We start from the raw sequence: 27,380 nt of genomic DNA on the forward strand, positions 1-27,380 counted from the left end.
TATTTATAATTCATAAATAAATCTGACCAGCAGATCGCTTTCATTTTCCACAGAAAAAAAACGATGTAACGTTATCCCGCTAAAAAGTGTTGACGTTTCCCCGCCATCATCGGCTGCCAAAATGCAGGTACAAAAATAATTCCATTTACTGACTTTTTTCTGCATTTCTGCATAACTTCCATGTTAGCGCCGGAGCTTGTGGTCAAGTAATCAGCAAGTTTATCACTGTAAGAGCCTCCTCAGTAGTGCCTCCAAGGAATGAACTCGATGACCTCACTCACACAGACATGAATGCACATACACAAAATTTCTTGCTCTCTACAGGCATTTCATATGATATATGGCGATGTGGTCAGCCACTTTTTTTGGGGGGGGGGGGGGGGCAAAAAGAAAGTGGTACTGGTGCACCTAGTTATAAAATTTAGTCTCCAAAAATTGTCCAAAATGTAAACGGTTACAGCCTGGATCCCAGTCGAGCCAACTTTTGATTTCTTAGGCATTTTTTACAATCCACAGCAAACAAGAACACCAACACACACACAAACCAGTTTGCAAGTTTCTCTCTGGGCATGCGTTTTTCCTGCAGCCTACATGATGTGTTTGTGTAACATTGCATTAGACAGCCAATGATCAGGGACTTCTGATCTTTACACAAGTATGCTGCATGCTTATTAGCTCACAGACACAGATTTATTGTTTGGGTATCAGAATTTGGCAGCGAATGAAAATTAATTTTTCGATCCTCCAGGATTGGAGCATTTCGGTCGGTACCTCAAAAGTACCCAGTTCAGTACCCAGCCCTAGCTGCTGCTAAGGCAGCCAGAGTGCTCTCCCTGTCCATACTGGAAAATCCTGGAGAGTTTGATGTAGCTGCTTGACATTCCAATCTATTATTCAGAAGTATAAAATAAAAAGCAAGGACTAATTTCTGTCAGGGTAGCTTTGAGGCAGAAAAGACTAAGAAAGGAAGAAGGGAGAGAAGATATTCTTAGACTGAGAGGGCGGCAGGGAGGTGAGAGGTAGATTAGGGACTGAGTTTGAAGCAAAATTGCAGCATTGTGGGCAACATCTCTGAGGAAACTTTCCAGTGGCAAGAGAGGGAAAAATACCACTGTCAGCCCCTGGTGGAATAGAAGTGTTACTGCAACACATGAGTCACAAAGCAGTAACCGGTACTGAAACATGAGATGTTATTGCTATTCCTAGACTGTCCCATATTTATGACCAGAAGCACCTATACTAAAGTAGTGGTGGTATACAAGCAAATGTAGTCTGCCAGGTCAAAAGCTCATTAATTAAGTGGCATGTTGTGTTGGACTAACAGACCAGCAGTTTTTCTGCACTTTGATTTTTGAAAAGCAGCACAAGCTGACAAGCCTTCCTACAGTAAAATGCTCAGATCTTCAACTGCCCGCCCTTGCTGTATGGAGTTTGGGCTCAAAGCTCCTTTTCTTACATCACTCTTCTGTCCTACAGATAAAAGGAAGACGGTGCTGCAGAAAGTGCAGTTTTAAAGCAAAAGCCTTTTCTGAGGCACCTTAGCACTGAGTAGAGGGTACAAACCGAACACCTCTGAAGTTAAATTGGGAGACAAGACTGCCCGCGAGCACCTAGTCCTGGGACCCATACTAAATATCCCAGAAGTGCAATTAAATGCCACCATCACCTAATCAGTGGCCCTCATTTGGGGAACGAGTTACACCATGGGAACATGCACACAAACACAACTGGCTCTGTAGTACGGCTCCTGCTGAAGTGGCACTGCGGCAAGGAGGACATGGTGTCCACATGTGAACAGGAGAAGACGTGAGCAATTACAGACAGCAGACGCAGCAAGGACAAAGGATGTGGTTTATTTGCATATTACAAAGTTACAACCAAAGTAAAGGGGGGGAAGCCATCAAGTGAACGCGAACGATTTTTTGGAAATGGTCACATTTTTTTCAGTACAACTACGCTGGTGATTAGCAGGATTAAGACTTGCAGACATGAGCATACTGTCGACAGGTAGCAGGGCAACACCCTCACACTGTCTGCTCTGGTTTGACACAAAGTTGCAGCCAATAAGACAACAGGATTAGAGCAGAGGCTGCAAAAAGGGGAGGGAACAGTCTCTGCTTAAGTCCAGCTCATCGGGAATCTCCATTGCATAGGCTGAGGTGGAGGCGAAAGGGCATCACAGTGGGTGGAGACCGGCTCTGGGAAAGGGCTGGGGAAGCAGACATCACATCTAGCTAATGACAACCCACAGCTTCTTGTTGTTATTCTTCCACAGGTGTCTGGTCTGTCCTTACCCACCACTGTTTTTTATTGCCCCCTAGCATTAGTGAGGAGAAAAGGGCCACGCCTGAAGGTCTGAGCACGAGAAGGCTGGCCACAGGAGGTGTAGTAGCTCCTTTCGGAGTCTGTCCACGTTCAGCGCAATGACACACATCATGAAAGGGTGCGGAGGCGTGCTCCTGAAGACTGCCACGGCAGACATAGCACACGACACACAGTCACAGCACTGGAGCCCTTTACCCAGATTAACAGCAGACATTTATAGATTATAAAGTACAGCAGGAAAAGATGAATCATAACAATGTCCCATTAGGGATAACAAGAAAAACAATAAGTGACTAATATTTGCAGCATCACGAGCCCCTCCCCCCTCGACAATGGGTCCCCGGGGCTCTAGAGATGCGCAGCGATGAGTCTGAAGGTCGAGCCCAAAATAAACTCATGCCAGTTATGCAAGGATGATTTGACATACAGTAGGAGGCTGAGGGAGGTGTGTGAGGCTGGACGAAGACCAGCAGCAGGGATACTAGAACCACAAAAGTAATGGGGGGGGGGGCATAGAGTCAGCATGGCAGTCCCTACCAACCAGAAGGCCCCCATCAGCATCCCTCCCCGCATTACAGCAGCCTGTTGGAGATGTGATCACAGTTTTGTCTTGATGCACCCCTCCCCCACTGAGGGTTTCCCCAGGGGCAGAGAGAGCCCCCCACACTCTAGCCGGTCATTACTCAGGCACAGCTGCACATCACATCAGGAGGAGCAGCTCACCCCTTTGTAGCAGCAAAGGGCCGGGCCAAGCTGGGCCAGGCCCACGTATTCATAGGTGAGCTACTCATCCCCAATCCTGAATGCGAGTCCCAGATAGACAAAGTCTTGGGAGTGGGGGCTTCGCCCCATGCCCAGGGCACGAGGGCAAGCACCACCCACCTGTTATTTAAAACGACACAGAACAAAGCAACACAGACAACGGATAAGTAGGTACATTTCAGAGACAATGACTATTTCTGAGGCAAGAGAGAAGAGAAAAAACAATTATAACGAGATTTGCTCTACAACAAGGACACTAACTGCCCCCCAGCAGGTGGTAACCATGGCGACTCAGAGCCTGTGGTAAACATAAACAGCCAGCCAGATTAGCTTCCCTCTGCTGTCGCTTTCACACATCCATCAAGTTACATGCCAACACTGACAGTGAAGGTGGCCACTTACCAAGGCTGACCAGCCTTCAGCGGAGCCCAGCGATCAGACAGCACCTGTGCCCCAGCTAAGCGGCTTGCACTGGCATCCCCAGTGACACACCACGACACTCCACGTACCACGTACATCATGCTACATGGTGTGACACCTCCCCACCTCTTTGGGGGCGCTTTTAATTAATTTATCTTGCCATAAAGACACTGAGTAACACAAGTGCTGCCCTCCAATGCTCAGTATCAAGCCACTGGAGGCCCAAGGGGCTGGAAACGGCACAAAAAGTGTTCTATTGGTGCCAGCTGGATCATTATCCCTAGCTAACTTTACTATTCCCCAGCAATAGTCAAGGCGAGCTTCGGGTCAGCTGACCACACTCCCGAAAACAGCAGTTAAAAAAAACACCCATTGGCATGACATTCAGCCCAAGAGAACCAGAGGCATCCAACAGCCAAGAGCACTGGTCTTTCAGATCATGGCCTTCTTTATCACCACAGGGGAGACAATGGTAAAGAGAAATGGGTGGGCAGTAAATTTATCAGGTCAAATAAAAAGATGAAAGTCTTTTCACTAGGGAGGGAGAGTGAGCCGGGCTCCACCTCCTAGCTCAGCAGCTGGCGGATCTCCTTGTGCATGTGACACAGGAAGTCCACGTAAGACAGACCACCATTGTTGCTCTTGTCCTCCACCAAAAAATGCCTGAAGATGAGCTCCATCCTGTCCTCCTGCTTCACCACCATGAGCTGTAGAGTGAAAAGGGGTCATTTAGAGGCATGACAAAGACTGATTAACAGGGAGCCTGAGGAGCAGAGTGACCAGGCCCTGTGTACCCACACATGCACTGTGGGTGGGGGGACACCCTGCTCACCTTCATGTACCGGGACCGCTGGGCCCTGATGGATTCAATCATCCTCCTCAGCCTCCTGGAGTACGAAGTGTCCAACAACGGGAGCACTGTCTGTGCCAACAGGTAAGGGTGAGGACTGTAAACTACTGTCGCAAGCAGTCTGTGCAATAAAACTAGATCTATGCCATGTTTCATTGGTCAGATAACCTTCTGAAGATATTGACATCATAATAACCGTGCTCACAGGGAAAGAACAAGCCAGCAGGGGTTACTTACCAGGTTGGGGTCAATCTGCCCAAAAGCTGTGGTGCCAAAGATGCTGAGCAACAGCTCCTGCTGGACGCTGGCCCCCACCCAGATAAAAAGCTGCAAGCCATTCTCCAGGAGGTAGACCACCCCCTTGGAGAGACGCTCTTCAGAGTCCCTCATTGCAACAGGCAGGTTCTCACCCTCCAGGTCCAGCTTCTGCTGCAGGAGTGAGTACACAGACTGAGGGTCAGGGTGGGCACATGCGAGCAGACACATACATACATGCACAAGACGCACCCCTCACCAGTGGCAGCAGGCGCGGGTAGAAGAATACGTGGCTCTCTGCCACGTCCATGCAGGAAATCAGCTGGCGCAGGTAGGCCCGCTCGTCCAGGGAAACATCGGCCCCAGGGTACAACACGTCGCTCTTCAGCACACAGTTCAGGTAGACAGGAAGCAGCTTCATGCACTCTGGCAGAATCAGCTGTGTGGGACAGGCAGGGAGGGATGGAGTCAAATGAAGCTGAGGGTATTTTGAGAGGGAGGAGCAAAAGGAACACGCTGGTACTGTGTTTAATGGTTGCAGCACTCCTGAGCTTAAATACCCACCCCCAGAACAGGTCCTACCTGCCCTGCCGACGAGGGGCTGGCGCAGTTCTTGCGGTAGCAGGCCAGGATCTGAGCACACTGGTTGATGAGGCTGTCCCTTACAACCTTGGTGGGGTTACTGAGGATGCTGCGATAGGCTGTGTGGGGGGCAAGAAGAAACGTTTGACCACGATTAGGGAGCTTCAAAGCTCCAAAGGCTTCAGGATGGCCCAGTCACACTGGCAGGGCCCCTACGCATTTTGCTGACCGGCATTCACTCACCATACTTAGCGAAGTAGTTGATGAGGGCGTCAGTCTCGCAGTTGCGGTACAGGTCGGCCAGCTGAGCACAGCAGTTAATGGCTAAGTTGTGAACCCGAAGACGCCGTTGACCGCTGCAACTGGTGTACAGGACAGCACACTGCCCATGATCAAACCCAGCCCCCCCCCCCCAAAAAAATAACATTGGCTACATTTTCTATTAACATACAACTGAGATTGGAGAGAAAAAGCAGCTGGACTGAAGCCACTCAAGATCCAGGATCAGTGATGATATCGGTGTGGGTTGAGGCATATGGCGGGCTCATCCCCACACTCCCTACCTGTATCAAGGCCCCGCTGTCCTCGTTCAACTTGTCATCATGCCGGAACTCCACAGTGATGGTCTTGTCGCAGTCCAGGCCAGCCAATTCTATATCTGTGGTGTTGCTCATGTAGAAGGAGCCGAAGAAGTCGGTAGCACGGATACCTGGGGGCCGGGGACTCATTTACATGGCAGGAATGCCATGGTGACAAGGTTGTAATTATAATATATATTGGGGGGGGACATGTCCTCCATAATATACAGATGTGCTCACAAGGTTCCCCCCAATATATAATATAATTACGACCTTGGTCCCCACAATGTTCACTCCAATGCTACGGCCTTGTATGGTGATGCCACGAGCCGGCTGAGCAGAGACGGCAGCTCACCTGTGCTGGTGCGCACCCTCATGACAGCATCAAAACCCATGTGTTTGCGCATGTCCCGCCGCAGGTCCTGCAGGAAGCACTCTTGATCGGCAGCCGGCTGAGAGCCAACAGATGTGTGAGCTACGGTCTGAGCCTCTCCAACCCTGTGACCCGTGACCCTGAGCCCTAGCCCTTACCTGGAAGTAGGTGTACTTGTAGAGGGATCCGCCCGTAAAGTAGGGTACCACACCCAGGGTGGCCACATCCACGTACTGGTTTGGGAAGAGGAAGAGGTCCACGCAGCAGCCCTGCGCAACACACTCCTTGGCCAGGTTGCCATAGAAACTGACTTGGGGCTGGAAGAGAGACTAGAGAACAGAAAAGCAAAGTTCTGTGTGCCAGATGGTATACAAAGAGCTTTTCCACTGCACCAGGTACCAAACCTCAGTCCTGCCCTCTTCCCCACTGATTTCAGGTCTAGTACCAATACCAGTACCAAAAAACAAACCAGCTGGACTACTTGCGCAGCATGTCCAAACAGCCAACATGTTAATATGGATGGAGGGAACCAGTGCAGAACCTCTGCTGCCCTCCAATACACTGAAGTCACAGCCCTGTCCAACATGCTGAAACCCCAAGCCACCACCTTAAAATGCTGAAGCCCTGCCCCTCGTACAACACACCTTCTCCTTGTCTGTCCCAATAAGCTTCCTGTCCTCACGGTTTTTCAGTTTCCCGGGGCCTGTAGCCATGGGCAGCGATGAGTGGAAGATGAACAGCTTCCCAGCGCAGTCAGCCGCCTGCAGTGGAGGGGTATAAAGAGCCCCCCCCCCCCAAGTTAATGACAGGCACGAATCATGTGGGCGGCTTAGGGCCAGTCTGTACTGTTTTGTCTCACTCACTCATGTTACAGAGAAGCAGCAAACTAAAGGCATCCTTATTACCTATTCCTCAGGTGATAATCCCATTACTATTTACACTGATACCAGTGTCTGGCATACAGGACATCTGAAGGAGATTTACATATGTCCTATGGGGACACTTTTGTATAAATCTGGACCTATGAAGTCAGTATAAATGGGATATGAGCTATGACAGTCCTGTGACCATCAGGAAGTATTAAACACACCCAAGTATCTTATTGGGAGCAGCGTCGGCACCTTAAGGGCCTCCAGTCCAGCCTGGATAACTGGCCCGAAGACTGTCTCCGTCTCCTGTGTATCAGCAAACATTGCAGGGATCTGGTCCAGCAAACTGGAGAAAAGCCAGCATGGTCAGAATGGAGAGCAAAAGTCAAAGTAGACAAAGGCACAGGAGGAGGCGAGCGATGCCAATGCCCCAAGCTCCAGACTGAGCGGGCAGGCTTTAGGGGGAAGGCAGCATGATAGCTCCCACCTGTGGATGACAGTCCGGGACTCGGCCACTCGGACCAGGAAGCCGTCCAACAGGGGGACGAACATGTCGGCCACATCAGACACAACCAGCATCTGTGGCTGGGCCAACACGCTCTTCACGTTGTAGAAGTGCAGCACTTTGTTATACGTGACGAAGCCCACTCGGATTTTGGACTCCCCCTCCACGGTTTCCCTACCAACACACATAGAAGATCACGATTATCAGAGCCACCCTGGACCAAATTGTTATGCCAAGGTTCATCACTGAGACTCAATGAGTCAAAGGACAGAAGGTGAGCTGAAAAGGCTACACATCACTTACCCATAACAAAGGGTCGTGTTAATGAACATAATCGTGTTACTGAACCACAGAAATGCAGTAAGAGTGCGAAGGTTATGGCTGCCTGCCTGATATTACCACCACATACCATCTAGACATAATCCATTTACACCGCCTTTGCAGGTCTAACTTGTCAGGTGAGATGTATAAAAAAGAAACATTAATATTCATTTTTCAATTCATTTATAAAACCTCACCAGTGCTGGTGTCGGTGTTGGGCTGATTCTTGCTTGGTGCCTTTTGAGAACCTACCTACTTTCCCATCAGTTTCAAAAAAGAACAGAATGGAAACATTACATAGGCAGAAGTGAGAGTAAAGTAAAGGTCTGTATGATTTCTGTTTTTTTGGATTTATTTTGATCTGTTTCAGATTTTAAGTTTGTATAAGCTGCCAAATTGGAAAAAATGGAGCCTTTAAGTCTCAGTTTTCAGAGCTGTTTCTATTGCCTTTATCCACTTTCATCTGCTTGAAAGCTGTATTTCACCCCAGACTGTATGTAAGTGAATTTATTCTCTCACTTTCTAAATATCGCATAATAAAAGTGTCTGCCAAAAACTGGTCTGCTGTCCGCCTCCCGATCACTTTACCATGTGAGCACCACTATATTTTATTTATTTAACCTGCAACGTTTTAAAATGCATTACTAAAAATCTGGCCAGCAGATCAATCTTTTGTTTTCCATGGAATATAAAAAACGTTATTCCACTAACAAGTGATGTCACAGTTCTAAAATCTGAGACCACCTTTTCTGTGGTATGGTTCTGGAGCCATTTTTTCTGGCCCAAGGTCAGTTTTTTGCAGTGGACATGTATGGAACTGGCTCCGGCATTCCATTGCTGGAAACTGGTTATAAGTTTGAAGAGAAGTGAAGTAATTGTCATTGTTGACACACGGCACAACAATGAAAGGTGTCCTCTGCATTTAACCCATATGTGACATTGTGACATAGCCAGTGATGGGAACAACTGCTTTAAAATAACTGTTACTGAGAAAAAGTCTTTATTCAGTAACGGGTAATCTAACCAATTATTGTTTACATCATTACAATGCTGTTACCGTTACTGACAATAACATGTGGCGCGTTACTGCAATTAAGCCGTTTTTAACCGACCAGGCTTTCAGCCACAGTAGCGGCAAAGTTTTTTTCTTTTCTTTGGTGAGGGGCGAGACAACCGCATAAGTGATGATAACTGGCTACGGTAGAGTAAAATTTCATGGTAAGCCAACCAGAGGTAGAGTTGGGCGGGTGTTTACACAAACACATACACATGCAGGCACAGGAGAGAGACAGCAATGGTGAGTTCAAAGGTAGCATTTTCACAGTGGAAATACAGACATTACTTTTCCCTTGTTGAAATTAAATGTTAAAAGTCTTTATCCATGTCGGTAACGAGCAATTCAAATCTGATGAAGCACCTCTCAATGTCTCATGCTTCATCAAAACTAGTGGCCAAGAACGTGGATGTTGAAAGTAACCCAACCCAAGCAGTCCAGATGCGGCTAATGTGAGCTCTGCTAGTGAATGAGGAGATGGAGCCACGCCATCACACCAGCCTAAAATCTGCTGTGACACAGACTGAACTAAACAGGCTGATAGCCAGGTATGTTGTTCAGAACATGAGATACAACCACTGATTTAATGGCTAAGATGAATGGCTAGGATGGTTGGATGGATGGAAGAGTTAGGAAGGAGTTTATGGATGGATAGATGAATGAATGAATGTTCAGAAACTAGTTTAATTTATGTGGCAAATAACATTACAGTATGTCTACCAGTCATCTGAAGTTGTGTGACAATTTCATTGATTTAATTTGCACTACAAGGATTGTATATTTTTTATTTATTTTTGGTACATTGCTTAATTTTGTTTAGACCTATGTGAACACCATCTATTGTGTTTTGTCTACTATTGTATATATGTATAATGTTTTGGTAATGTATTTTATTTATATTTAGATTTTTATTTTAGTGTCTATTTCATTCATTAAACATATGTAATGTTCAGCGTTATTACAAATTATTGAACATACAGCTGAATTTCCATCAAAGGGGGGAGGGGGATCCACATTTTTGACATATTTGAACATTTAAAAAAAAAAAAATGTAATGCATAAGTTACTTTCCCTGGTAACTAGTTACTTATAATGCTGTACCACAGTTATTAACTCAGTTACTTTTCAGAAGAAATAACTAAGAACTACAACTAATTACTTTTTTAAAGTAATGTGCCCAACACTGGACATAGCAGTTTGTATTTAGTGCCTGGGGAGCAGTGCATGGGGGCTGTACCTTGCTCAGGGTACCTCAGTGGTACCTTGCTGGTTGGGGATTCGACTAAGTCCTTTTAAATTAATTGTACATATGGTTTTGGAACCAGTCCACCGCCGCCACCCAAGACCTTTACCCTATTAGCACGATAACACCTGAAGATCTTTTTCAAAGCTACCAGACGTACTGCATTGAAGCAATACTGCTTAGTGGCAGCAAAGGTAAGGCTGGCTGTAGAACATAATTGAAGTTGTGAAAACAACTCAAAAAGTATTTGATATTCTTATGGTCTTGGATGTGATCTTATTACCATTTCACAAAAAATGATATTAATCAAGAAGGATGCTACCCTGCCCAGAGTGGAGAGACTGGGACCTCGCCATGGGGTGGGAGCTTGCACCATGGGGCTCGACCGGGCATAGCCCTAAGGGGTAAAATGGGTTCTTCATCCTGTGGGCCCACCACCTGCATGGGGGAGCCGTGGGGGTCAGGTGCAGTGTAGATTATGCGGCAGTGGAAGACTGGAGCCTCGATTATCTGATTGTTGGTTACCAAAACTGGCTCTCGGCACATGGAACGTGAGGAAAGGAGCCTGAGCTGGTGCGGAAGATAGAGAGATATCGACTAGATATAGTCGGGCTCACTTTGACGCACAGCTTGGGCTCTGGAACCAAACTCTTGGAGAGGGACTGTCCTCTATTCCACTCTGGAGTTGCTCATGGGGCGCCGGGCAGGGGAAGGCTTGCTTTCAGCCCCCTAGTTTGGTGCCAGTGCATTGGAGTTTACCCCGGTGTATGAGAGGTTCGCATTCCTTTGAAGGGCTCTGACCGTCAGAGTATCTGGCCTTCTTGGAGACGGTGCTGGAAGGCACGCCTTCTGGGGACTCTATTGTTCTACTGGGGGACTTTAACACACAATGCAATGACAGTGAAACCTGGAAGGGTGTGATTGGGAGGAATGGCCTGCCCGATTGGAATTCGAGTGCTGATCAGTTATTGGACTTCTGTGCTAACCACAGTTTGTCCATAACAAACACCTTGTTTGATCATAAGGGTGTTTATAAGTGTACTTGGCACCAGAACACCCTAGCCACAGTTCAATGATCGATTTTATAATTGTGTCGTTGGATCTGCATCCTTGTGATTTGGACACTCATGTGAAGAGAGGAGCTGAGCTCTCAACTGATCACCACCTGGTGGTGAGTTGGATCTGATGGCGGAGGAAGATGCCGGATAGACCTGGTAGAGCCAAATGTATAGTGCAAGTATGCTGGGAGAGTCTGGTGGAGGACCCTGTCCGGGAAGTCTTTAACTTGCCCCTCCGGCAGAACCTCAATTCACTCCCGAGGGAGTTAGTGGGAGGCAGGGTGGAGCTGTGGCCATAACGTTGTTGGTGCCTATCGTGGCACTCCTCAGCCTCCCTGGGAAGGTCTATGCCGGGGTACTGGAGAGGATGGTCCGTCTAAATGCAGTTTTCAATAAATTGCCTACACTCTATTTTTTGTCTCTTGCTGCCGTTTCTTCTTTTTGCATTTTGAAGTTCTACTTAGAATCTGATTACGAACCACCAGTGCGAAATGCGAGTACTTGTAATTTTTCCCTCAATATTAAGATTTTGTTCAGGACTGTACTGTTGCCTTTGAAAATATTGTCAGACTACCATATATAGCCTCTCCCCAGGGTATGATGGGGTTATGTTCCAATAAACTTATCATAAGGCAAAAATACCGCAAGGTGAAAATAGTGTAGCCTGTAGCCTCTCAACACTAGAATTCCTGATGTCTCGTAATCTCCAAGCAGGGAGCCCCCCCTCATCAGTGCCACTTAGCACCTTTTGTTTTGTGAATGCAACCCAGAAATCACATAATTTACTCAAGTCTACATTCAAAAGTTCATCTAACAGTGTGTTCTAAGGAATCATATAATACACGGGTTGATATTTAGTAAGTTGTAATACATTGGAACCCCCGTATCTATCTGCTCATTTAGTAACCGCGGTCTGTTATCTGAAAATACTTGATATGATAAATAGCCTATCAAATCTGTGTAAATTTATTACAGAGTTGAAAAAGTTAAATGACAAATTAAGTGTGCCGTTATAATTACCCTGATGTGACATAAGCATTATATATACATTATAAATGTCTCACAAAAGTAAGAATGAAATAAGGCTAACTTGCAAGAAAATATGGAAAAAATTAAAATGCAACTTCAACAAGCTTCTGTTGCTCAGCTTGCCGCTGAAAAGAAACCTTAGTGTCAGGTGCTCCTTTGCTGTATAAGGCCGATAGTGCAAAGTGGTGCGTACAGTGTGACAGGTACTGCAACAAATATACGAAGGAGGGTCCCTGAGTGTGTGGCGACTGTTAGTACCTGAGTGGAATTATCAGCTAAAAGTGTTTATTTTATATATGTGTTCCTTCTAATAACCACTTGAATGACACAGACTCTCACTCTCTCACACGCACACTTTACTTTTATGCCTTCTGAACTTTACACATTCTGTATCTAAACTCCTTTCTAGCTTGCAGAGTAGTCCTCCCATAACCACAGTTATCCCCGGTTTATCTCGGTCCAAAAAAACATTAAAATGTGTTTTTACATTGTTTCTTCATCCTTTAGGGAGTGTAAAAAGCTTGGTTTTCATTGTTCAGTTACCTCTACATATATGATATTTTTCATTGCTCTACCATCTCTTGAACATTAGGCTAAAACGTCAGAATCCCTTTGATGGAAGAGTACAGTACTGTACAATAATATACAAGGTACTTTATTACTACAGTATTTAATGTCTAATGTCTTACTGTGTTTAATGAATCAATAAAAGTTTACCATATGAAAGTACATGGAAATAATAATATATGTTGAGTCCACAGATTGAATCTGTGATTTCAGCTATCTGCTGTACGTCTTGGAATACTTCACTTGGGAATATGGAGGATTTTCTTTCCTATTGCTCTTTTACTCTATTATTACAGTGGTACCTCAGTTCTCAAACGCATTAGAACTCAAATTTCTTAAAAGTCAAACCAACCAGTTTGAAAAAAATTACCTAGAACTCGATCTGAATGTCAGAATTCAAACCGTGAACGCCGACCTAAGATAACTTGTACGTGCAGGGAAATGAGTCATGCGGCACGTCTCTTAGCGGAAACAAAGGGTAACGCTTCAGTCTCAGCCTCGCATTCACTGTGATAGCATCGTGCATGTTTACACTAGTTGAATACATATATTTAGACAGTAAAAATACATTTAGACAACGATAGACAGTAACAGTAATCATATAATAAAATACATTTAAAAATAAAGATTTCTTATTCATTATTTTAATATTAATAATAAACCATTAATACGTTTAATTATAATAATATTGTTGTGCCGAGCGGGGACGGAACGGAGACAAAGGCGCAGACGTCAGGGTATCGGGGAATACGGGGTTTAACTACAGGTAAGGCAGGCAAAACGCAGACGGACAATACAATGACCGGACTGGGGAAACAAATTGAAATGCGGACTAAATACAGAGGACTAATGACAACAAGCAGCTTTAGCTGATCAGACGGGGATTCCACACGGGTTAACGACGGGGTGTGGCACACGGAAGGAGCGGACGATCGGGGCAGGACACATTGTTTGGATACATTTATTTTCTTACTTTACAAATTGCTGTTTTGATAAATCTGCTTAGATGTGTTTAGTACAGTATATGCTCTTCTTGTTTTATCCGGTTCATTTTGTGTTTAAGTGCTAAAAAAAAAAAAACATTTAGGTGTAATTTTTTGGGGCCGGGAACAAATTAATTGGTTTTCCATTATTTCTTATGGGGCAAATTCGATCACAAGTCGAACTTTTTAGGATTCGATCCGTAGTTCTGAATGGATTAAATTCGAGTTCTGAGGTACCACTGTACTCTAGATATTACCTTTCTACATAGTTAAAATGCACACAGCATATCCAGAAAAATCCAGGTAATTCTGAAACTTAAATATAAATGTAAATAAATGCATTTCTCTAACTTAGTGGGAACGCTAGCACTGGGAAGATGCAGTTAGGTAAAAATTGACTGCTGTGCTGCTAACTGACTTTTCAGTTCTCGCAATTTTCGGCTGCGTATGGCTGTTTTAGCAGGGATCTCGTAGCTTTTGTACATCGTTTTGAAATTGCCCTTCTTAGATAAAACCACGCTCGCATTACATATAAGACATAATCTTATACGTAATATTATACGTTTTTGATCTTTTGGCTTCTGACATGTTTGCGTGCTAAATGTTTACAGTAAACGATTAATGGCACAGTGAAAAATGCGTGCAAGTAAACGGACCCTTGCAACGCACTTCGCGATTGATTGAGAATTACTCCGCGATTTACTGGTCAATCACGATCGACTGTCTGGGCACCCCTGGTCTACATCATAAGTTTACACAGATAGTTGTAGACACATAACACAAATAAAATGTATGTTTTTGTTATATCAAATATTTTCGGATAACAAACTGGTTAACTGAATCAGCAGAAACAGGGATTCCACTGAATTTCAAATTACTATATGTCAACATGTTTATAATAAGATTCCTTAGACCACACTGTAAGAAACTCATCAGAAGCATGCATGGATGCATGGATGTGACTTCTGGCTGGGCGATGACTTCAATCGAGTGCTTGTGATACATTTGCAAAACAAAAGGTGTTAATGGAGCTGAAGAGGGGGCGGGCAGCTTGTGTGGGGAGTAATGGGGGGGGGCTCTTGGCAAGGACAGCCTTGCTTTTCCAGGAATGCTAGTGCTTAGAACACTTAAGTTGGGCAAAATCATTAAGATAAAGCCTATTTTATAATAAAGTACTGAATATCTCACATAATTTATCGAATAATGTACTGAAAGTGAAAAACATTTACACATCATAAAGTCAAATATCGTAACACAGATCATCATAACCCAGGGAGTGGTATAATATGTGGACAGTATGATGGTATGAAGAGTTTGATATGGCCCAAATCTAGTGTAGGGGGGATATTGACTGATTTTCAGGGGTGTGGGAGGAGTAGGGATTACATGGGGAAGGGAGTGACAGTTGTCCAGGGAATACAAAATTACACCAGTACTTCAGTACATACTACCCCACTGTACGTGTGATGTTATGTTTGTTCATATTTATGTCTACATTTATTATGTCATTTTCTGTGTTGACAATCCTAGAGCTGCTAAATAGTCTTTTATTGTTTTAAAAACAATGACAATAAAGATCTATTCTACTCTAAAGGTTTTTTTTCCATGAAATTTGATGTTTTGAAGTAAACAAAACTAAATGATTAAATTATCCTATGAAAAGGTAGTACTTCTATACTAAAATATAACTAATGCACCTCATACTGTAAGCATATTTATCAGTAAGAGTTTACAGTAATATTGAACTGGAAGCTCAGCTTTGGTGCAATCAGTCAAGTCCAGCCTGAACTGCTACTCGAGTAAGGGGTGCACTTTCCAGCATACCTGGGCAGGTTGTCCAGCAGAGTTTTGAGCTCTTTGCAAATGATGCTGACCAGGCCGCTCTTGACAGAGCTGTATGACACGTCTATCAGGAAGACGTAGGCTGGCGGCTGGGGCGGCTTGCTGTTCTGTGGGTTGCGTCAGCGCAGTGTCAGTGCACACACGCTCAGACAAAGGGCTGCCATGAATTTTTCAAGAAGCTTGTCGCCATGTGGGTGGCGGCTGATAGACCGTCAACATTTTCCATTTCCAAGAAACGAGCCTCGCGTGACACTTTCGAAATTAATTTTTAAAATTCAGCGAAGTCGTTTGAGAGCTAACCCTTTATCGGCAATGAGCTACACAGGCAAGAGGCGAGCATGTCAGAAAGCCTGGAGGGGACGTAATGCCTAGCAGTAGCTGGCACCCGCATCAGGGCCCATACCTTGCAGTACTCCACGGAAGCACAGAACTCATAGGTGCCCAGGGAAAGCTCTGGCCGCTCATAGCAGTCCACACGCTTCCCAGTGTGGTCCAAGTGCTGGAAGTAGTGTGAAGGCACTGTAACAAGGGGGGGGGGTGCAGCATGGCCTCCTCAGCATCTTGTTCAGGTGTTTCAGTATAACAAAGCAGAAACTACTGTATACTCATGAGTGAACCCAAGTGGGAAAATAGGCAGTGTTTTCAGTGTTCCCACCTTCTGTCACACAGCTGCAGAAGGCACACTGAAAGCGCTGGCCACCATCCATGAACTGCATGTAGGGGCACATGTAGGCCTTGCAGCGGTTGCAGCGGATGGGGCCGCCTTCACCATGGTCCACAATGTACGGGGGGGCCTGAATGCATTAACGACATAGGCAGCATGACACAGAATTAGGGGATTATGCCTTTGACCTTATTACTCACACACAGATTTTCTTGCTATATTTCCTGTAGTGCATCATTACAAACAGCCCCTTGGCTGCATGGTACCTGTCCTTCGTGATACAAGTTGAATATGGCTATGACTTGATCAAAGTGGGCACAGTGGCTTATATGAATATATATGAATTTCTCTCCAACAGTCTCCAGATGGCGCTGTGGCTATAATGGCCTGCCTGTCGCTCATCCCAAACCCAGATCACTTTCCCTGGTTGATTTATTCAGACAGCTGCAGCACAGGGAGCTAAATAAGCAGCTATCATTAGTAACAAACACGGTGGAGTGAGAAAAGAGGGGACATCGCAGAAAGTGAGATGAACGAAAAAGAGGTGCCTGTGGGAAGGAGTGTAAGGCATCATGGGAAACTAGAGGGAGTGAAACAGCAGGGACGAAGCCCTAAAATTTAAAAACAACCTGGTGAGAAAGACAAGCAGCTGTGAAAGGTAATGTGAAGGACGATCACCTTGATGCAGATCAGATTCAAGGCCTAAAACATAAACAATAACAAGGGCTGATCTGGGGTAATACTGGGTAGGATTACACAGTCTCTCACACTGATTCATGAGTGGAGGGGAGCTAAAGCACAAGTGGGGGGGTGTGGGGGGGGAACTTTCTGAAAGCTTGGGCCAAACTCTCGCATCTACAATTATATGCAACTCTGGGTGAAGCGGGGAGCTTGGCTACAGAGCACACATGACCATTAATGCACGCAGAGGGACCAAGGTGCAGCATATGCCAGCGCTCACCTCGTCTGGGGGCAGCTCGGCCAGTGGCTTGATCATGGCGGCGAGGGGCACCTGGGTTTGCTTGGCCATGTCAGCTGTGCAGGGCACGTTGTAGGCTGTGCAGCGGATGTACCGTGGACTGGCGTTGCCTGGGAGTGGAAAGTTGGACAGAGTGCTGAGTCCCTCAGACAGACCGAGAGCAACCTGTGGTGCTCTCCTCAAACACGTGGCTGGCTCACCTTGATCTTTAACCTGGAAACTTGTGGTGACCAGGGGGGGGACCTGACCCCGCACCCCAGTGGAGAAGGGCTCACTGCTCCTATTGGCTTTGTCATCCTCAATCACCTGGATCTGCATGTGAAGGGAAGCGACAAACTGTAACATGTCCTCACAATGGGAACTAAGTTGATCTTAGGGTGCTTTTTCACTGCACCAGGTACGGTACTTGTGTATTTTGTTATACATAAATAAAAAAAAAATCCATATAAAAAAATTAGGCTACTACAAACATTCATAATGTACTGTTCCACTTTGCTTGTACACCTTGTTTTAGGCGTTTGAGACATTTGCAGTTCAATTTGAATATCTTCCAAGAGAGTGTGCGCAAGTGGCAAATGCTTAAAATGCCCCAAAATTATTCTCCCACTGGCAACATGGTCACTTACACTTCGTTGTGATAGCAGCCCCTTATGTATCACAAGCTGTAGTGATAGTGCGAAACAGCCCAAGCTAGCAACTCACAAATCATCCATTGCTTTTTTAATATTACTCACATTATCTCACATAATTGTGTGCGCTGTGTTTAGTCGGATTTACCAACCTGCAAATCGCTGGGCTACTAGTTATTGTTAAAAATGCTAAATATTTCCACGCTGTCACACTCCTCCTACTGCAAAGGGTATGCACATGACATCACAGCAGGTGGAAGTCACTGCACTCACACCCACTGAGTGGCAAAAAAAACTGAGTGGCAGCGTTAGTGTTCAGCTTGAATGCTGCGCAAAATACATCTAATTTAGGAAAGAGCTGTTTTGCGACTGACTGTACAAATCGATTTAACGAGAAATAGGAGCTATCATTTTGCAGACTGCTGACAACTAAATAAAAAAGTACTGGATGTGGATTGATCACAAATGACCGATACCCAATCTAATAGGGTATGGATCAGTGCCGATACTGATCCGGATATTGGATTGCCGCACCTCTACCTGAAATGCTTGATTTATCATTTGGTTATGCAAACAGTCTGCCTACCGCCACACTGAAAAAAGCTGCAAATTCAGAAAACAACAATAAATAAAATTTAAAGAAAAAGCAATAATAATTGGTGTTTGGACAAATGAAGAGACCCAAGCTTCAGCATAACCTGTCTAGGAGTGATTTACACAGCAAGGATGAAAATGATTATGATTGTCTTGAAGAGTGCATGCAGCACTCATGCAGAAGCAGTGGAGGTAAACATTAAACTGATTTTTAAACATCAGATAATTTTGAAAAGGAATAATCACTAAAATTGCAAAACTTGCTCAGTTTTTTTTCCTATGACAGAGCAAAAATATTTTACTGAAACTCTGCACTATAACGTCCATACAGAATTGAAGGTAAGAAAAAGCCTGATCTTAATCTGACTAGCAATATGAGAATTGTATGTACATGCGATGTTGGTATTAATATTGCACCTTAAATCTTAATATCATCCAGCCATATAATACACTCATTCAGTACAAAATAGTTTTTACGCCAGTGGGAAACCAACACCTTAAAGTACCATACTTTTGGTACTTTCATGTTGTTGCTGAAGTACCAAAGGTACGGTACCTTGTGCAGTGGAAAAGTGCCCTTAGTCTCAAAAACATGAATGACTTTCAAAAACTATTAACCTCTAGCATTAATTACCAAGCAAATCCAATTTAATGAAGCAGCCATATTATTACCTTAAACTATTCTCATTAATTGATTTCAAGATGTTTAGAACAGACTTGCCTGCAGTCATATCAGTAGAAACTTAAGACTACAAATTACTGATTTGTAACTGATTTACAGTCTCAAAAACAACCACTAAGGAAAAGTACAGTCACTGAATCTAATAGGCTAAGCGCTACTGTTTCCTTTTGAGCTCAAGGATAAGAGAGGCTGCAGTTTACAGGAAGATGCATGGAACATAAACACACAGTGACAGAAAATTTCACTGAACAGTAACCTAAACTTCTCCACGACAGCAGAACAACATTTCATTAATGGCATAACTGGGACACCAACCACATATAATCAATACTGTACTGCCTGGTAAGACATGTTATGCTGTCCCTGAGAACACATTTCCGCACATCCTGATTTTGCAGAGTTCGATGTATTCCTGGGACAAGGGAGGGGCTTGAGTTTCACTTCATTAACCAATCACAGTCTTCATTGTATGACATCACCACATTAATTAAAAGCAGTGTTTTCTGTTAAGCAGCAACAGGCACAGATTTCTAAAGCAACTGTTTTATTGTGCAAGCCTCTAGTTAAGGCACATGTCAAACATAGACAAAACATAGGAATATGCTTACCTGCAAAGGCTGTATGGAGAAATGTAACAGTGCATCTTTATTTCATGATGATAGTAATAATAATAATAGTGGGGCATAAGCCCCTGTGCCTGTGATTAGAAGGTCCCCAGTTTGAGCCGCAGCACATCTGCTGGTCCTTGGGCAAGGCCCTTAACCCCTAACTCCCTGGGTGCTGCTATGGGTGGCTGCCCTTCGCAGCCAGCTTGCTCTCACCTACAGAAGCAAGTTGGGGGGAGACGTAAAGAGAATTTCCCCACAGGGATTAATAAAGTATCTATTATTATTTATAAATAGTATAATATTATAATAAAAATAGTAACAACAATAATATCAAGGCTTGAACCTGCAAACTTCGGAACACAAGCACAGTGGCTTAGCCTGCTGAGTCACACTGCTGTCAGCCTGACAGCTGGAAGCTTTGAGCACGGAAATGAGAAAAAAATGGTCCAATGTGGTGATGCCATATACTGAAGACTGTGATTGGTTCATGTAGTGAAACACGAGCGTCTTCCTTGCTGACCCACTGACAAAATCAGGATGTCCATAAGTTTGCAAGTCCACTTTAACGCAATAAGCCTGAGGGCAAAAGGCAGCGTGCCAGACTTCTCCTCTCCCCGCCTAGGGGAGATGTTAGCACACTGACATTCGATGGACACCTCATACCCAAGTCATAACGCCAAGGTCAGGATCTGCTCCACACTAGGAGCAAGCAGACACCTTTTATGTGCTCCTAGCGGGGAGCTGGACACCCCCTCATAATTAACCCTGTCATATTTTGGGCTTTTAAAACTCAAGACAGCCCCAAAGTGCTTTATTCCCCACAGAAAAGGCACTGAGGGTATTTATCCATCTGAGAGAACACACACATACATACACACTTCCAAAATGTGCTCAAGATATACATTTAACACTCTATGTTTCCCAAAAATCCTCACAGAGCATGCTTATTTTCAGACCAAGCTAGCTAGAATTTGACTCAACTGAGCTGAACAAATCGTAAGCATCTAAATTAGTATAACATTTAACCACAGGTATTAACTGTTCAAAGCAAATCAAACTATTTCCATTACATAGGATAACTGTGAAAAAGGTGAATAACATTACTATGCTTCTGCATTTCTGCAATCATCTCAAGCCAATTGCCTAGCTGGACAGAAGAGCAGCAGGTGCCACCAAGAGCATCACTGGGAAGTGCCAGAATCAATCCACATGCTCGGTACCTACAGGAAACACTCAAAGGGGCAGCTTTTACCATGTTCATGCACGTGTGTGTGTGTGTTGGGGGGGGGGGGTCAGTTTATAGCAGGGGAAGACTGATACGACATGCATGTGCCAGAGGGAAGAGAGGCAGCACTTACTGGGCTGGGAATGGCATCTGGATCTATCCTGTGCCTCATTTTTGATACAGGGGGAAGTTCAGAGGCTTGCTAATAATATAATGGCAAATGCCATCCCAAAATTTAGGCGAGAAACATAAAAATAACCAAAAACAAGTGGGGGAGCAAAGTGGGAGAAGAAAAAGAGAGAAAGTGAACTCCACAACATTAAACATTATTCACAGACAAGACAGAGACACCTGTGGTATGCAAAGGGTCAGTCGACACTGATACTGGCATTAAAAGCATCAGGTCAGATCACAGAGCATCAACATCAACAGCATCATCTTTGCCTACACAGCTCAAAGACAGGAGTGGTTTCAGTTTTCAGAAGCTGTCTTGGAAGCAGCAGGCGATGGGAGACAGCAGAAGAGGGCTGCAGGGCGGCACCTCGGGTGCTATGTGGTTCTGTAGGTGCATCGCTGGTGCAGTGGCTGGCAGAGTGATTTCACCACTGGAACCTTGATCAAGGGCTTTAACCCCGGCTACTCCAGAGTCTCGGAATCTCACTGGTACATAAATTTTGATGAAAGTGTCTGCAAATAAATAAATGTGCCATTGCTATACGCTGAGCTGGGATTGGAGAGGCGAGAGGGCATGCTTCATGACATCAAGCCTGAAACACACTGCATTCAGACTGAGGTGACACAGAACTTCAGTACCTCTGCTGAGCTGCCTTCCTTTCACTATACGGTCAGATTTCAATCAGAACAGGAGACTCAGCCACTACCTGTTCAGAGCAGCGTTTGTCATTTGGGTGATGATAGTGATTAATGATCTGAGAAGAGCCTCGCCCAAGGCGATGATGCCATCAGGGGCAGCCCAAGTGCCACAAGCAGTCCTGACATTCTGATGTATATGCCAGGACCGCAGAAAACAGCCATAGGGGGCTCGGGCTTACCGGGCTGGGAATGGAGTCAGGGTCCAGTCGCTTTGAGGGGGGAGGGGCAGGTACAGAGGGAGGACCACTGAAGTTCTCCTGCCCTGGATACGAGCCTGGATAACCAGGCTGAGGTCCCTTCATCTGCCCAAAAGCACCTGAAAAGGGCCAGGGATTTAAGAAAAGGTCTCCCCTAGGCTTTCTCAGCTTCATAAACAGATTTCTATTTATAGCAGTGGCAGGAAATGACGAAACCTACAACGTAATGTTGTTTCTATGGCAACCGCAAAACTAACAGACAGTCTTACTGTGGGCACAGATCACTGATTCTGCAAGGTAACCTGACACAGCCAGCACAGCACCCAGTCCAATGGCAGGCTGGACAAAGGGCCCAAGGAAGGCCCATCCCTTCATCAGTGAGGTAACCCACACCACCAAGGTCCAGTTACACACAGACGCGGATCTGACACAAAACAGCCCAACCATGCCTCATGTATTAACAATGGAGCCTATTCCAAAACATGTGGGAGTGACCACCACTGCTACTTAATAGGTACACATATACACACATTGGTGCAATGGAAGGTTTCCCACATCATGAGGCATTTAAATCAATACACATAAATCCATTACAAAACAAAATTACAATCACACAACCAATAAATCAAGCTGCATGTCTATCTGACACACAGAGTGTGACCTGCATGATCTACACCAGTGTTTCCTAATCCAGTCCTAGGGGACCCCCAGACAATCCAGATTTTTGTTCTCTCCCAATTCTCAGCCAATCAAGAACACCGAATACCTTAGGAATTATACATCGGGAGCTGGAATGGAGCAACACTGTGGACTGTCTGGGGGTCCCTGAGGACAGAGTTGGGAAACACTGGTCTACACTGCTGTTTTACATCAGGCTGATGGCAGAAGCTTACCGTTCTGGTGTGACTGATAGCCATGCTGTGCAGGCTGCATGGGGGAGCCCTGCCCAGGTACTGGCTGTGAGCCAGGCATTATTCCTGATATACCCAGGGGAGCAGGTGGAGGTGGAGGGATGTGGTTGGCCTGGGACAAGGGAGGACCCAACATGGGCTGCTGGGGGAGCTGGGGGGGCACTTGCATGCTCGGAATTCGGGCCACGGTGCCTGTGTGGGGCAGGTACCCAGTTGAGGGAGGGGGAGGCGGGGGAAATGAGGAAGGCTGGGTGGCAGAGAAACGCTGCTGGACCAGGGAGACCGGCAACGGAGACTGAGAGGGAGGTGGATGCACACTGCCGAATGCGGCCTGGGGGACAGGGGGACTGGAGGGGACCTGGGCTTGGGGACCTGGAGACAGCCTAATAGGGTAAGACGAATGGATTAGGGGGATTGGCCCCTCAAAAAGAGGTGGGACTGTAGAAGGCAGAGGAGCATCGGTAGAGAACAGAGCCTGGGCGGATGGGGGAGCCGTTCCAGAAACAGGGGGCCGCGAGGATGGGAGGGCCGTCGCAGAAACAGGGGGCCGCGAGGATGGGAGGGCCGTTCCAGAAACAGGGGGCCGCAATGATGGGAGGGCCGTCCCAGAAACAGGGGGCTGGGAGGACGAGGATGAAGAGGACAAGCTCCGCTGAACAAGAGGCAGGGCCCCACTGTAGTTCTCGGGGGGTCCATGAGTCAGGCTGGCGTTAGGAGAGGAGGTCTGAGAGAAAGTTGGCGTCACCGATGATGTAAAGACAGCAGAGGCAGGAGGATGTGAAGGCGAGGGCACACCTGAAAGGAAGACATCCACTGCATCAACTAAGGGGCCCCAGAGCAATGGTACCCCTGCATTCCAGAGTAAAAAAATGATTCTACAATTCATTGGAATGATTTAAATGGCTACTTCAATTTCAGAATGCTGGCTTACAATGTTGGTTTACGTAGCTAGAACCCGAGAGGGGTGGAGCAGCAGAGCCGATCTGCATGCCTGACAAGCGGTTGGTCAGTTGCTGTGCACTTGTGGATGGAGCACTGTACTGCGGCTGCTGGTAGGCCAGCTGGGTCCCAGGAACATAGAGCTGGGAGATGGGAGGCCTGTGGGGTACGCAGCAGTACACATTGGATGGGCGATAAATTAGAATATCGTGAGCGTCATGATATACCCTACACAGTTTTCTTGCATAATTAACTTAGGATAATGCACTATTTTTACATTAAGGTACGAGTCTGTTGTTGACATAATTTCTTATTATACCTGTAACATGTTCCATAACTATTAGCAAAACAATTTGGTCATCATAATTAGAAAACCTCAAAACCACCTGTCATATTTTAGAATCAGAATCAGCTTTATTCGCCAAGTGTGCTGGGGCACACAAGGAATTTGGTTGCGGCTGCTAAAGACTCCCTAGTACACAGACAATAAATGACACTGTACAAACAATAAATTACATAATACAAGAAATTAAATTTGAAATAGAAATTTATGTACATGAATTTTAAAATATTGTGATAATATAGATACTATGAAAATCTTTATATTGTGATATCATTTTAAGGGCATATCACCCAGCCCTAGTCAAATCAGTTCCAGAGAACAAACAGCAAGGCAGAGAAAAAAAACCTAGCAACAGAACACACTGTCAGATTATTCTAATGTGACGTCCTACGATAAATAAGTTATACAAGAATAAACTTTTTATCAAAATTAGATTTAAATGTGCAGTCCATTCAATTTAGTACCTCTTTGGGTTCCAATTTCTGTTTAAGGACAATTTTCGGGGAATTTTAAGCAAAAATGAAGCTATAAAGACATAATGACTTTTATTGTGATAATTATCAATATTGTTTGATATGAAAAACAATCATCATGATAAAATATTTTAGCATAGTGCACCATCCTAAGTACATGCCCTAGCAGTGCCTCAGAATTGTGAAAAGCTGAGCACTGATTGGGTCACCATCACCCAGCAGCCAAGATGTGCACGTCAATTTGATTAAACAAGAAGAAAACAAGGCAGCAGGATCGCTGGGTTCTCTGAAAGAACTACAGATCCCACCTAGCAAGCCCTACAGCAGGGTTCCCCAGTACCAGTCCAATTTCCCTACTCAGACACATCTTGGTCCAATTTAATATCGATTAACAAAACCTCAAGACCAATCTAGGTAATTTATGACTTTTCCCTGTGAAATATTTCATTGAAGTTTACTTGAATCAATCCTTTTATTGTATAGGTGGCACTACTTTCTCTCTCACCCAAAGGAGAGTTTCAATAGTATTGCGCAATCGCCTTGTATCATCATCTTGGTACAGTCAGTCATGGTAATGGCGTTCTCCAGCACGTGAATGCAAGCAAGTCAAGTATGGTTTTATTGTCACACCAATCATATTCAGTACACTGCTTATGGTGATATGAAGTAAAGTGTTCTAAAAGCAAAATAAAATGAAAAGCAAACGAGGTAAAGAGAAAATGGATATTACTGGATATGACCTCTGTCAGAATATTGTTAATTATGTTTTTTGTTTTTTCTTCAAAAGTCGTGGATAATACTGAAGCAAATGAAAGCAACTTAGAGTCTGGAGGTATAATTTATGTATTTCTGGCTGGTTGCAAGAACTGCAGAGGGGAAAGTATGGACAAAATATTTCTGTGTATTCACGGGTAAGTACAATAATAAATTTCATGCTTATTATCATATATTGCTTTTCATGATCTTGTCATTTAATGGTAATGTTAATGTTACAGTGATGTGCAATTTGTCATTGCTTTTACAGCAAATCCAGTTTGATTACACAATAGTGAATGAGTCATAAATGTAAATGAAATAGAATCAAAATTGAATCCAGTCAGGCACTTGTGAATCGAATCAAATTATGAAGTCAAGTCAGATTCCTAGCCATAATCAATACCCGTATGTTCCTCAAATAAATAGATTCTAATTTATGTTTTGCACTGTAAGGAATTCACTTGCAGAGTCTCGTTTCAGCAGAACGATGGTTTATTGAACAGCAAAAATAATATTATGTAATACAGTGCACAAATACACCGGGTATTGAAAGGCAGCTCAAATACAAATTAAGTTCTTTACCCCACTTTATACCCAAAAGACCCTCCCCAACAAGGTGCTGTGTGTAAGTGTTGTGAGTGAATTTGCATATAAAGGGTGACCTCTTGCAGTGTGAGGATCCTGAGATAGGGATGAGGCAGGACAGGACGGAGATTTCCCATGAGAGCAAATGGTAGCAGTCTGGCCACTGTAAATTAAATGATTTCTTTAGCACCTTTGTGGTACCAAACAGTACCTCCATCGTCTCCCTGACTGCCCCCATGATCATAATCTGATAACACTGTCTGTATTCAAATGATCAATCAAGAACATTGGGGCATCTTTTCTACTTTTCATTACAGGCACACATATTTAACTTGAAGTCCTAAAACATGGCACATGAATTTTAGATGTGGCCATTTTTCTTTTCAGCAATGCTTCTCAATAGTCATTTTTATGCTTTGAAAAAGACAGACTGTTTTTGTTTTTAAGGAACTATACCATTATGTTCCTCAAATAAAAAGATCTTGATATACAGGACTTCAGCCTTTATTTGTAAATAAATGAATTTGTAAATTTGTGTTCCATTTAGAGATTTTAAAACATCTCTGCAAATTTGTAAAGCTGCAATACAGTATTTCATATCTCATTCCTATCGAGGGCCATAAGAGCGGCATGGAAACCCTGGAAGATTCTGGGGGTGCTTTATAGTGGCGCCTAAAAATGAAAAATAATAATCTATATGCCAGTTTAGGGGGCCCAAGGTGATATTTTATAAGGGGGGGGCAGAATTTCTAGCTACTCCCCTGTTCCTATCAGATTGATATTGAATCAGAATCTAATGAAATTGAATCAATGGCTTGTGAATCGAATCAGGGCAATGTGCCAATACCTAGCCCTACTGAGCAGGAAAATCTGCAAACTGTGTTGCTAACTGGCCTGCCAAGACTGGAATTGGGAAACCCTGCCCTAAGGATACAGCTTTACATTTGCTCATTCAGGAGATGTATTAGTTCAAAGAAATGTATATGTTACGAGCATGACAGATATTGAAAGCAACAAAATTACTAACACGTTCCAAAATGCGCTAGCAATCACAATAAATACAGTCAATTACATGACCAGGAACAAGTCACACATTTATATAGGGATATATTTTAATGGAGTAATTCAACTTACATACTCCAGGGATGAACACTAATGTCTCTACTATGACTTGAACCAGCAACTGTAAGGTTATGTATGTACACTGGCATTCTGTTGTGCTCTGGTGTATAACAGGCTCACCTCTGTGGCTCAGTGCTCATAGCAGGATGACCGTTCTGCAACCTCCCCTGGGGATACTGGGTGT

At 44.6% G+C, this 27,380-nt stretch overlaps 1 protein-coding gene across 3 annotated transcripts; it reads right to left on the bottom strand.

Annotated features, from left to right (window-relative positions):
- Positions 1-1,837: 1,837 nt before the first annotated feature.
- LOC111839404 (protein transport protein Sec24C-like) lies at positions 1,838-27,380 on the bottom strand. 3 transcript variants are annotated; one of them, XM_072709772.1, is made up of 22 exons: positions 27,317-27,380; positions 23,910-24,076; positions 22,961-23,773; positions 22,050-22,186; positions 21,131-21,199; positions 17,460-17,571; positions 17,242-17,369; positions 16,272-16,410; positions 16,020-16,135; positions 15,599-15,723; positions 7,502-7,693; positions 7,267-7,360; positions 6,790-6,906; positions 6,304-6,474; positions 6,128-6,224; positions 5,758-5,903; positions 5,438-5,576; positions 5,195-5,313; positions 4,872-5,051; positions 4,595-4,783; positions 4,340-4,429; positions 1,838-4,214 (listed from the first exon to the last, which is right to left on the bottom strand). In XM_072709772.1, the coding sequence occupies exons 1-22, from the start codon at positions 27,334-27,336 to the stop codon at positions 4,074-4,076; spliced, it is 3,501 nt and encodes a 1,166-aa protein (XP_072565873.1). In that variant the 5' UTR covers positions 27,337-27,380; the 3' UTR covers positions 1,838-4,073. The 3 variants fall into 3 exon arrangements, with proteins under 3 accessions (XP_072565873.1, XP_072565872.1, XP_072565874.1); XM_072709771.1 differs by having other exon boundaries at positions 4,595-4,786; XM_072709773.1 differs by lacking the exon at positions 21,131-21,199 and having other exon boundaries at positions 4,595-4,786.

This window comes from Paramormyrops kingsleyae, chromosome 3, assembly GCF_048594095.1.
Source record: "Paramormyrops kingsleyae isolate MSU_618 chromosome 3, PKINGS_0.4, whole genome shotgun sequence".
In the NCBI taxonomy this organism is placed as follows: Eukaryota; Metazoa; Chordata; class Actinopteri; order Osteoglossiformes; family Mormyridae; genus Paramormyrops; species Paramormyrops kingsleyae.

Excerpts from the sequence above, each read along its gene's own strand:
- LOC111839404 (XM_072709771.1), bottom strand. The coding sequence starts at position 27,336 with ATGAGCACTGAGCCACAGAG. Across the intron at positions 17,370-17,459 it reads TTTCCAGGTTAAAGATCAAG|GCAACGCCAGTCCACGGTAC; the intron begins GTGAGCCAGCCA and ends TTCCACTCCCAG. Across the intron at positions 7,361-7,501 it reads TCCCGGACTGTCATCCACAG|TTTGCTGGACCAGATCCCTG; the intron begins GTGGGAGCTATC and ends GCTTTTCTCCAG.